The 12,764-nt window shown below is 43.7% G+C and overlaps 2 protein-coding genes across 2 annotated transcripts; both read right to left on the reverse strand.

Moving 5' to 3' along the window:
• Nucleotides 1–53: 53 nt before the first annotated feature.
• On the reverse strand, nt 54–3,311 carry LOC146360750 (ankyrin repeat domain-containing protein SOWAHC-like). The gene has a single exon (XM_084921364.1). The coding sequence runs from the start codon at nt 3,018–3,020 to the stop codon at nt 1,809–1,811; it is 1,212 nt and encodes a 403-aa protein (XP_084777490.1). The 5' UTR covers nt 3,021–3,311; the 3' UTR covers nt 54–1,808.
• A 4,190-nt stretch (nt 3,312–7,501) lies between these two features.
• LOC146360751 (centrosomal protein of 70 kDa-like) lies at nt 7,502–11,868 on the reverse strand. The gene is made up of 7 exons (XM_084921332.1): nt 11,836–11,868; nt 11,590–11,724; nt 9,710–9,919; nt 9,156–9,324; nt 8,308–8,416; nt 8,148–8,227; nt 7,502–7,866 (listed from the first exon to the last, which is right to left on the reverse strand). The coding sequence occupies exons 1-7, from the start codon at nt 11,866–11,868 to the stop codon at nt 7,805–7,807; spliced, it is 798 nt and encodes a 265-aa protein (XP_084777458.1). The 3' UTR covers nt 7,502–7,804.
• Between the last annotated feature and the right edge of the window lie 896 nt (nt 11,869–12,764).

Below are 12,764 nucleotides of genomic sequence, written 5' to 3' on the forward strand. Positions count from 1 at the left end.
TGTTACTCTGTAGCTTAGTACTGTTGTAAGTACTTTTTCTTGCATGTACTCTTTTAGGGAAGAGTTTTTAGAAAGGTCTAAATCAAAGTCACTCACTGGGCTTTTGTAAAAATCTGCATCTCTGCTGAAGCAGCAGTTTGCTTTAACGGATTTGGTAACGAAACATTTTCAAATTACAAAGACGGACAGCCGAATATTTCCTCAGACCAGGAAACCCAAGCTGAGCTGAAACAACAAGAGTTAAATCAGATGTTTTATTTAATAAGTAAAACAAACATTCAAATGGTGTCATTAAAACCAGGTAAACGTGCAAAAATAAATGCTGAAGTGCAAGCTGTTAAAGATTAAACGTGCAGCTAAGAGAAGAAGTGCTTCTTTACACACTGATGAGAAACAGGGTGACGAAACTTCCATACATCCACACAACATCAGGGAGAAGGTTTTCCCAGAAATGAGATGCCGGGTGTGAGTAGAAGGTGAAGCAGGACGTTTAGTACATGCGTGGCTCATAAGCCTCTGTTCCACTTTGCTGTGCCTCCATCTCAGCACTGCTGTCCTCACATACAGTAAACCATAAACTCAACGGATCATGTCAATCAATCAATCAAAGCTTTATTTGCCACATGCAGGTTGCCCTGCAGTAAAATGGGACCCCCCCCCCCAACCTTACACACACAACACAGACATCACATGGGGATACAAGTCGGAGATCGGTAGCGTTACAGAAAAACACTGAAATGTACACTACAATGGGAAAGTACAAGAGGAAAAAAAGAGACCTCTACTCATGCTGTGCTTCCATGGTAGGACAGCATGAGAACAGGAAACAAAAAAACTCCTCTGCACAAAAAGCACATAAATGTCCACAGCACAACATTGTGAAAGACATGACAAGCCACAGGATTGGGTGGGGGGTGAGGAGTGATCCGAAGCGAACACAGCAGCCGCCCTCCACAGCGCTACCATTCCAGCGCGGTCTCAGACCCGCCGTGTTCCCCCGCAGGAAACAAGCATCGAAGGCGTTTGGAAAGGGAGGGGGATGAGTGTGTGCTTATCAGTGTAAGTGTATGTGTGTGCGTGTCCAGAGTTCAGCTGAGACAGTGTCCTTCGCCCTGCCAGGCTAAGTAAACAGTCTACCAGCCAACCCAGGTGGCCTTGCATGGAATGGGAAGGAACAGACTAAACACAGTCGTTATCACTTCATGTGACGTGCACTCGGTGCTCAGCGGTCACACAAAGTGGTCACACTTTGCCAGAGCTTCTCTGTCACCTTACACTCCCTCACAGCCTCGTGACACAGTAATCTGGATCACTGCAGGCGGATTACTGACTTAAGGTCCACGGGCTTTAGTGTCAGCTGTGGATGGATAAAAATACCCAGCTTGGCCTGCAGAGGGAGTCTCACCATCTGTGATCTGATTTAAAGGCTAATAGGAGTTATTGTTGTGAACACACAGTGTGCGTTTGTTGTACATCATGGAGCTGATCATTACTGTTCCCTTAGTTTATTTCATAAAGAAAACTAAAAGGAGAGAAAAGCTGTTAAAAGTACAGTCGCTCATGTCCACCTCCACTGACCCCACAACCTTCAGTGGGCCACAGTAACCATGAAAGCTGCTTCATATATTCACCACACAGAAAAGTTCCTGTCTGATAATCCAAAGCTAGTAAAGCATGTTTTTCACGTTCCCATTGAATCAACATGATGTTCAGTCAAGTCAAGCAGACACTGCACTGAAAGGTCGTTTGCAATAACGATGAATGAAAATAAGCTGGGAGATATACGTAGTGCTCCACCACATCCTGTGTCAGTACTGATCTGACCCAAAGAAGTGGCTCTTGGCTCTGGATCTAGAGGCTCTCTTTGACCCTCCCTGTTGCTCTTTATCTTTGAATGAAGTGCTGTGGACAATCTGGGATGTCCTGTCACGAAGCTTCTGCAGTTTGGGCTTCATCCTGCTCAGTGAGGACTTCCTCCAGAGGGGCATTTCCCTGGGTTGGCCCTCACTGTCCCCAGAAGCACAATCGTTGGAGTTAAGCTGGCTGAGGGGCTTCATGTTAGAGGTCCTCCAGCGTCTTCCGTCCCTGGGATGAGAGTTCTCACCTGCAGAGCACTCACAGCCTCCAGCGATGCTCCGTATCTCCACGCTCACGTTGTCGGTGAGGTACTGGCAGGCCTTCCTCCCACTATAGTCTCTGATCTCCACATCTGCATTGTAGGTTCTAACCAGAAGCTTGACCACCTCCACATGACCGTGCATGGCGGCGATGTGCAGAGGTGTGTAGCCGGTGCTGGATCGAATATCAATACTAACAGAAATGTTGTGCAGCTTGGCAAAATTAATAATCATGGCTATGAGCTCAGGCTTGCCGTGCTTGGCGGCCCAGTGCAGGCAGGTGAAGCCAGTCACAAAATCCTTCTTCAGGATGAGGCTGGGTTCTGCGGTGAGGAGGCGATGCAAGCTGCTCCACTGCCCGTCTGAAGCACACATCATCCACTCGTGCTCCATAGGCTCCAAGGCTACAGCTGTCCTGTCTTCGTCCAGGGTGGAGGAAACCATAGAGGTGGAGTCAGCTTCAGCCCTGGGGGACAGGTAAAAAGAGCGCCGAATCCCTGGGGAGCTGTTCATCATGACCTCTATGAAATGCTTGCGACTCCCTCTCGGGGTGCTGTTATCGTCACTTCCAGACAAACTGTGCGTATCTACGCGCTCCTCCTCCTGTGACTCCGGCGGGCCAAAGGGAGACCTGTGCTGGGACTCTGCAGACTTTCTGCACATGGTCACACTAAGCCCCTCTGCTGCGCTCAGGCTTTCCTGTGACTCAGCCTGCTGCTCAGCAGCAGTAAGTACCTGCCCCGTCCTACCGGTGTGTGCAGGCCCGGGTACGCTAAAGAAAGATCTCTCTGGAGCGAGCGGCGACGCTTCAGTCACTGTAATTTCTGGTACGTTGGGCTCTTTTCCAACCGGCTCCTTTCTGGACTCCCTGTCGTCTCGTCTGAAGCTTTCCCAGTTTCCCATCGCCTTCCAGCTGCTGTCCTCTGCACAAACACACCGAGGACACTTTGTCCTGTCAAATTCTTTCAGTGTTGAAATTATGCGGAACTCTGACTTGGCTGTTATTTCCGTAACCTGAACCAGGTGTTTCTCCTCACTTCTAGTTCCGCGGGCTGACTGTAACGCATCCACTAAAACTACTCACAGCTGTGATTCACCGGACTTCTACTTGTTAAGTACCGATTGCGCCAAAGCACCATTTTTCTTTGAAACAGGGCAGCGCTTATAAAACTAAAATACTCGTAGACTTTTTATTTACACGTGTACCTGTGTACGTAAAAACCCACGACGGAGTGTTAAAGCCACATTAGGAAAATATTATCGCTCAGTTTGAGAAGAAAATCTCTTGCAGAGCCTTTTTTCAAGGCAGTAATGCCCGCACGTTTCAGGAGTCCAACTGGACCCCACCCAGTGTTTACTGGACAGAATACTGGGACACTAAACCAGAACTGATGGATGTCTGTACCGCACTCACAGCATTTATTACAGTCTAACCTCCTGTTTCTAACGACTTTACTATAAAGCTTTTTCGAGGGAGATGTTATTATTGTAAGTGAAATAGTAATTTGGTGTATCATGTTAATAGTTCCGTTGGATACTTTTAAAGCAGTGTTGGATCAATAAATACTGAAATCTGTTCCGTCGTTGCTGTTTGTTAAATCCAAAAACGTTATTTCACTTTCTTTCATTCTGTTCCAGCCGTTCTGCATATCTAACAAACCTGCTGCCACACTGTTGTCATTATGTGTTTGAGCCAGCCATCTGTGTCAATATTAATGTGATTGGCCTTAAATTATTCAGAATATTTCGTTTTGCTATTAAACTAATTATCTGTCGCTTCACTGTATACATTGTTTTATTGTTTTACGAAGCAAACCTCTGATATCGGCGCAAAATGCTGAAGCGTTCTTGTCCTGGTGATTTTCTCAGAGCCGTTTTCCTCGTAGCTGAGTCAAGTTAATTTTTAAAAAGTCAGGTTAGACAAATAACCAGTTTAACCTTTTCTAAAAAATAATACCTGAGAGTAGCTATGAAAATATTCTGATAACATTTACATTTCTTTACGGCTGCTCATAATTTTACCGTCACATTTGTTCATTCTCCTTGTTTGTAATTCGATGAAGTAGGAACTGTTTTTTAAATCACCTTCAGTCATGTACGTATTATTGTAGGCTCTGCCTTACAATGTAAAGCGCCTGAGACGACTGCTGTTGTGATTTGGTGCTGTATAAATAAAGTTGAATTGAAAATCTGTTTGTCTTCTGGGATTCTCTCACTTTATAAATATAAACAAACAAGTTGACCTTTTTCATTACCTGAACAGGATTTTTTTTCACCATCATTTAAACTTTATGCGTTAAATTTCCACCATTTTTGTCAGAGTGTTAGTTCTGTTCCAGGTTTTAAAGTAATAGTGACGCCACAATGATCAATAATTTTTATATTAAGGAGTGCGCATGCGTCAACCGGCATGCAGCCTGTTTCAGTTGCTCCCGCTTTTCTCTCCATACTTTGTCTTACTTTTAGTTAAAGTACTCTGATTCAGATGAATGGCAGCTGCAGAGATGTTGGCTTGCGACACATTTAACAAATATCTTGGGTAACAAACCAAAAACTAATTCTTGATCAACAATTTCATTTGGGTCTGATCCATGAAAACCAGCTTATTATGGGGTTAAATGTGTCCATAAACCAATTACATTATTATTATTCAATTAAATTCAATGTTATTTATGTAGCACCAAATCACAACAACAGTTGTCCTGAGATGCTTATTAAGAGAATCTTGTTTGGATTGTATTCATGGTATAAATAGGAGACTATCACACCATTCATCAGGGCCACAACTAACACCAGCTAATGTAAAGTCATCTGGGTATTTTGCTTTTAGATCTCCAATAACATCTGAATTTTTTCCCAGTAATATCTTGTTCTTAGAGTCTCCATTATATCCACAAACATTCAAACGAATAAAGACAGACTGTTCGACATTCAAAACTGCAGAAATCCAGTTTGTTTCCTGGGAAACTGTTCAGGTGTACGGCTAAATAAAAGTGTCCCTCTATCACTGATTACTCCAAAAGTTTGAGTCTTCCTTACTGGAATTAATTTGATTGTAGAAAGACTCAGAGTTCATCATTAGTTTACTTCTTCTTGAATCAGTCTCACATGAATATGACACAACATCTCCTCTTAGTTTCACAGGGTTACCTTTTCTCTTCACGACTCTTCCATCACAACATAATCTAAAATCCCCTTTTCAGTCGTACATGGTAAAGTCGGGGCTTCTCACATATAACACACTATCTGCTGCGCTCTCACAGCAGTGATAACAATGCTCCTGGGAGTCAGGGTCAAAAGGTCAGGCCTACAAATCCTTTCCATTACTCAGACTACATTTCTCATTCATGAGTTTGATTATATTCTGATTAGGATTAACCATGACCAGTGTTGGGACTAAGGCGTTATTAAGTAACGCGTTACAGTAACTAGGTTATTATTGTGGTAACGAGCACGGTAACTAGTTATTATGCCAAAACCGGGAACGCGTTACTCGTTACTGGGATTTAGATAGGCTCGTTATTCGTTACTTCGTGTGGAGGCATCGCGGAGCTTCCACAGATTCAATAACATTATCAAGTGGTGGAGGCAGCAGGTGGATGAAGGAAAAGGGAGGCAAGAGCAGAGACCCGAAGCAGCCGCTGGTCCGAGAGTGTCAGGTGAACTGAACTTCAGGTAAGAAGTTATGACCTGCAGTCCATCTGGGTCAGATATGAACCAAGTTTAGGTGGAGTTTATTTTCGTTGTGCTGACTTTTTTGTACTGCGTGCTAGCTAGCATGACGGAGTTTCTATACAGCTGGGTGGGTGCTATGTTACTGATGTTTAACTTTATTTTGTTCATAAGGTTAGTTAGTTAGTAGAGTTGCCAACCGTCCCGTAAAAAACAGAATCGTCTCGTATTCAGAGAAAATATTACGCGTTTCGTATTGAGGTGAAAAGGAACAGTTTGTCCCGGACTTCAGCTACAATGAAAAAGACACAAAGCTGGATTTATTCTGTCTTTGCTGCACAGCTGCCTCTCGTCTCATTCTCTCCCCTCCCTCTCCTGTTTCTACTTCAATCATGAAACTGATCAATGATCAGCTGATCGTCTCTCTTGTTTGTTTATCGCCCACTTTGCGCCAGAAAGAGGAAACCAGCGGATGTCGCGGTAAACAACAGCAGCACTTTTGAGCTTGATCAGCTGTTGTTAGAATTTATTTAATATTAATTTCTAGGATCAGCTGATGTTTGCTGGAGCCACAGCTGTAAAGCTGCTGGTCATGATGTTGGTTTGGATATGTGGTGAGAGGGAAACATGAAGATGAAACCAGGAGATGTCCTTACTGAATCATCAGAGCTGAACAGGAGAAACAGGTTTACCTTTTAGGTGACATGAATGAGTTGAAGGGAAGTTATGAACTGTTTCTGAGAGACAAATAACACCAGGATCCTTTTCTAAGTAGCTGACAGCTGGTAACTGTGCAGGGGCGGGTCTAGTAAAGTTATTATCTGAGTCTTACAACAAACAATTGATAGATTGATACATATATACCATCAGAACAGTGTACATCACTGTCACAACAGTGTTTATTTTCATTCAAAGGCTTTATGATTTTTCCTATAATGGTGCTAATAGTCAAAATGCCGATTTTTTTGTCCCAGTCCAGCTCTGTATGCAGCTCATCTGCAGTCTGGTGTTACCTACATCTTCCTATTCAGAAGGCAGAATTTCCGAGTTCTGAGTACAATCGAAAGCACCACGACTGCAGTTTTTGTGTTGGATGTAAAAAGCAGGCTAGGATAGAATCAGGCGTGGGATTTCTCTCGTGGAAATGTGCACATTATTTTTTCCTTTCTATTGGTAGGTGGAAAAGTGCACTTGTGGCAAGTAAGCAAGCTAGAAGACTGGCAGTCTGGCTGGGTATCCAGTTACGGAAGCAACACATTAACAAGAGAATTCTGAGTAAAACCAAAGTTAATTTCCCTAGTAACTAGTTACTCTGAAAGTAACGAGTAACTTGAAGTAACTGAGTTACTTTTGATAGAAGTAACTAGTAATGTAACTAAGTTACTAATTTAAAGTAACTTACCCAACACTGACCATGACTCAGCTACACGTTGCTGCTGCCACCAAATAAAACCATTCTGATGGTAAACCAGCAAACAGTGTCCAGTTAAACCTACTGATCAAGACGTTATCTGTGAAAAACACAATAAGTGTTAAAGCGCAACATTTTGTGTTTCCCTCAGTAACACGGTATGCTAACCAGCTTCATGTGAGGCGTTCCTCCATTTACAGCTGGAGCAGTTTTGCTTCTTAATGCTTGGGAGTATAAATCTGTGAGACGTGTGTGGACGCTGCGCTCACCAAACCAAATGAAGACGCCACAGACATGAAACTGCTAATAACTGACAAATGCTTTATTCCTCCCATATTTGCTGCTTTTGTTACAGCTATGTACACATGTCAAACACAAGTGCTGACAGTACTGACGTGATTTTCAGAGACCACACCTCCTACGGCACCACCACCATCACATCGTGCCTTTAACTCATCTACTCCTGCCAGGTTTACAATGGTAAAGCATCAAAAGTGTAAAAATCTGTTGGCATCATCCACACAGAGGTGAAAACAGCATCAGCCATGCTTTCAAGGCCGCTTATAAAATAGAGGTTTGACTAAAAACAAAAAGCTGATCCAGGTCACTGTGCTGTTTCTGTCAAAGCCTTCAGAGCTGGCAGGATGTCGTCTAGGTGGCTCACTCCTGTAACACAGAGAGAAGAGCAGCAGTAGAAATCTCAGGCTTAAAGTCAGCTCGGCCAATCCCAGCCCAGGATCGTCTTAAAATCACATGACGACGAGCAGTTCACAACGAGTCAGTGCTTGGAAGGCACCCAACACCATAATGATTCTGACTGCGAGCTCCTGGAAACACCACAATCTGTTCATCTTCATGTTTCCTCAGTAATATTGGATGAGAGTCCTGGATTTATTTCTACCAAGAAGTCATTTGTAAATAAAATAAATAGAGTTGGTTGAATTTACCTAGAGTCTGTAAGATTCCTGTAACCAGGGCATGGAAAGCAGGGAAGAACTCCTCGTGCTGTTTCACCTTCATGATGATGCTGAAAAACAGGAGCAAAGATTGAAGCAGGCCTGAGCAGCTGCCATCTGGTAGTCCAACTAATGTGTGAGAAAAGCAAACCTGTCAATATCGATGTCTCCCAGCAGCTCAGGGAACCTCGCCATGCTTTCAATGGAGGACACCAGTCTGGACACATGTTTCACAACTTCAGCAGGAGAAACACCACCGTCTGCCAAAACCACAGACAGCCCTGTTAGTCACATGCTGAATGATGCTGAATGACAGTAATCCACACCCAGTGTAATATGGAAGAGTCTCCTGATTATGGAAGCAGCATGAAAAAGAAGCCGTTATGAAAGCTACTGCTGTGGTCAAGGTCAGGAGGAAGATGCTTGTTAGTAATCGAGAACAAAGAGTCACAGCCAGTGGAGACATGACACTAATCTAACCACACAAAAACAAAGATGACGATACAGTTATACAAATATTCATTTTTGTCAGTCGGCCCCATCTAGTGGCCAAGGCGTGCATTAGGAGATAAGTGTAGGTGATGCTACCTGCAGGGAGTAGCAGTGTTTGGCAGGTCCAGGCCTCTGCAGTCACTGCTCTTATGTTCCAAACAGTCATTGTTTTCAGTTTACTCTGGACAGTGTGTGTGCCAAGAGTTTTAATTAAGCACTACTGTGCAGTACTTTGGAATATCTTGGATGTGAAGAACGAGCAGTTCACATCCACATGTTTATACAGTCAAACAATGGATTATCATGAGGACATTAGCACTAGTACCTCCTAGTACAGGTCTACTCTGCCTCCAGGAGTGAGTTTGCTTATTTGAATGACTCTCAGTTACTTTTAACTTCAGGGTTTCAATCCAAACAAAGGAAAATGTGTCCAGGAGATGCTCATAGAAGCCCAGACTGTCATACTGCATAAATAACATCCATAACTAGGCACTCTGTGTAAGTCACCTAGACCAAGGATATCTCGAAGGTTCCTCATGGCATTGGTCATCTCTCCCAGTTTAGTGTAGACCTCATTCATACGGGGGTACACTCCTCTCAGAGAGGTGACGTCAAACAGCTTCTGAAAATGAGACACCATGGACTCCAGAGTGTGTCGAGTGGGGCTTCTGAGGACCTAACAAGGAAAGAAAACGCTGCAATAAGCAGGCTTCTCTGAAGTATACGCTCAGACATGTGAGCCACCGCGCCCTGCAGTGTCATTTACACAACAGCCTGATAAAGTAGTACAAAAAAGAGTAACACACTTCTATCTTATCATCAGCCGAGGCATTTTCCAGCATGGCGTCTACAAGCAGCAACATGTCTCCAACCTCTGCTGCTTCGTCAGTGTTATAACCACCATCGCATGGTTGTAAGGGCATTAGTCTGACAGACAGTTCTTTTAAACTGCACTGAAGACCCTACGCACAAGCACGCATGCACAGGAAGTTCATCTTCAAAGCAAACGTCACATACCTAACCGAGGGCTCGAGATAGTTTGGCAGGTTGTTGGTGTTTACCTTCAGCAGATCGAGCTGCTCTGCCCACACTTTCAGTGTAGACAGGACATCCTGGAAGTGCGGTCTGTGCGCTCTCAGAGGACCTTTATGATCAGTTACAACTGCACTAATCTCATTCAACAGCTGAAATTTCAGGAAAGAAAAGAAGAAATATTTCTGTTCTGTCAGGAAAAAAGGCTCGGAGCAGTACGTGCCCGAGACCACATCAAGTCACACTTACATGATGATAGTAGACACACAGCCTGGCTTCCTTGGCTGGGTCACTGATGAGCTCGCTAATTTCAGCTGTGCCGTCTTGTTTTGGCGAGCTCCACAGGAAGTTGGCTCTGCGAATGAGAAATGAGATGAACTCCTGGATACAGAAATTCTACTTTAATTTCAGGAACAGGGGTCAAATTCACTTTGGTCCTCTTCACACTGTTAAAGTCTGGACAGCAAAAAACTCACGAGACTCATATTTAAACACTATTTGGAGGTTTTTTGTTCAGTTTCTACTTAAATTGGATTTTGTGTCTATCATGAGTCACAATGCAGTGCATGACCATTTCTAATGGAGTGTGACTGACGATAGGGCTGCTCAATTAATTGAATTTTAATCTAAATTACGATCTGGGCTTTCAACGATCATTAAAAATGACTGAGCCGATTATTAGCACCTCCCTCGTGCTTTACAGCTGCCGTGAATACTCAGAATAACACCTCTGAGCGAAAGTTGGATCACATCGTAGAACAGCTCACTGCAGTCGTGAGTTCTCAGAATCGGCTCTCTGAGCACAAGAATGACAACACCAGCAAGTTTGATACCATCATGGGGAAGCTCGCGGTTCTCCAACGGGAGATTGAGAGACCAGTGTCGGAGTGTTAAGAACAGCTTGAAATTCTCATGAGTTGTTGCAAAAGAAAAATCACCATCATAATGCGGCTACCCCCTCGGCGCCAGCTGTGGTCTCGAGGCCGGAGCCGAACAACAACACCCTGATAACGACTGTGTTGAGTCTGTTCCTTCCCGTTCCATGCAAGGCCACCTGGGTTGGCTGGAAGACTGTTTACTTAGCCTGGCAGGGCGAAGGACACTGTCTCGGCTGAACTATGGACACGCACACACATACATATACTGATACTGATAAGCACTCACTGACGCATCACCCTCCCTACCCCGGATCCAAAGGGGTATCCATCATGGGTTTGCGGAGTCAGACGTGGATCAAGTAGATATAATGTGTCGTAGCTGCACCACAGAGCAACAATACAAATTTATTCAATCATTTGAAGACCGCTCACAGTGACATACGATCAAACAATGAAGGAGCATAGAGAAAAACTCTCCCACCAGCTCCCAGAGACACCAGGAGATAACAACGCGGTAACGTTTATCCTCGAAAGACCACTGCTCAATTTCATTTATTTTTTATATTGCAAACATTTGCACTGTTATCAGTATTTGCACACTATTTTATATTATTTCTTTTTGACAATCTTTAAAGCCATTATTCAATACATTGTTATTGTTAAATAAATATCGTCAAATAATCGAGATCTCAATTTCAGTGAAAATAATCGTGATCATTTTTGCCATCGAGCAGCCCTAACTGAGGATCTAGGAGAGTGCTGTGGAGGAAGGCTTGGAGTTTGTAGGTATATCTTACAGGAGGGAAGCGATTGCAGCTTCTTACATAGTTACTGAAACTTGCTGAACAAACTGGGATGATGAAAACGTGCATGAATGATGAGTTATTGTGACATGATCCCCAAAGCCTCAGAGGATTTTTCATAGTGACCGAAAACAAAACCAGGGTTTAACTGGTAGATGGACTGGTTCTTACAGAGCGCTTTTCTACTCCGAGCACTCAAAGTACACTCACACACATTCAGACTCCAACGGATGCATCGGAGAGCAAGTTGCAGCCAAGGATATCTCGAAGGTTCCTCATGGCATTGGTCATCTCTCCCAGTTTAGTGTAGACCTCATTCATACGGTGGTACACTCCTCTCAGAGAGGTGACGTCAAACAGCTTCTGACAGTGACAGTGACATGCCCATATAAGGATTGTAGGTATAGCACCAATGTGTACACTTCATTCAATTCCCATAAAAGTAGAGCACACCAAGCAAGTCTTGCAACAGACTTTCAAAGTGATATTGTCAGTGAGGATCCCCATAATCTCCAAGCCAGTATTTCTGAAGTAGCTAGTCACTTGCATGAAGAATGCCCAGGCCAGAGCACGGAAGTGGGGAATGATGATCAGTGTGACACTGACAGTCTAAGAAATCAACTTAAAAAAAATGTGTCTTCCTTATTCCTAAAGATGCAGGCTATCCTCCATGTCTCAAACACGGCTACTCAAGAAATAGTAGAACACTTGAATCAGATCTTCTCCTTATCTGAGCCGTTGATCAAAGAGGCAGTTAGTGACATATTGCAGAGAAACGGTCACAGTATTGCAGAACCTACACTGAGTGAAGTTGTTGCCACTGTCATGGACTGCAATGTTCTGTCTACATCAACCTCTAAAGGTGCTGAGTTGAGTTCAACCAAGCGCAGAAAAACCTTTATTGAGTGCAACTACCCTTGTGTAATGCCAGTGGAGTATCAGCTGGATCAACCTGGACATACCAGCATGTATGTTCCTATCCTTTCAATGATTCAAGAGTTGTTTAAAAACACAGACATTCTTAAGAAGATTACTGAACCAAATACTGCATCTGGTCAATATGCATCGTGCTCTGATGGCTCTCATTTCCTTGAAAATGACTTACTGTCAACAGGGGATCTCATCCTACCACTCCAGCTATATATTGATGAGCTTGAAATTGCCAATCCATTTGTCACATCACGCAAAATTCACAAACTTTGCGCTGTATATTGGGTCCTCGCTAATGTACCACCAAAATACCGACCAGCATTACATGCTATACAGCTAGCAATACTGGTAAAAGTGACAGACCTCCGTCAGTATGGATATGCAGCTGTACTTGCTCCATTGCTGCGTGATGTTCGTACTCTGGAACAAGACGGTGTCTTCATTGAAAGAGTTGGCCAGAATGTCAGAGGCAC

This window comes from Perissodus microlepis, chromosome 23, assembly GCF_051167445.1.
Source record: "Perissodus microlepis isolate ML-2025 ecotype Zambia chromosome 23, ASM5116744v1, whole genome shotgun sequence".
NCBI classification, from domain to species: domain Eukaryota; kingdom Metazoa; phylum Chordata; class Actinopteri; order Cichliformes; family Cichlidae; genus Perissodus; species Perissodus microlepis.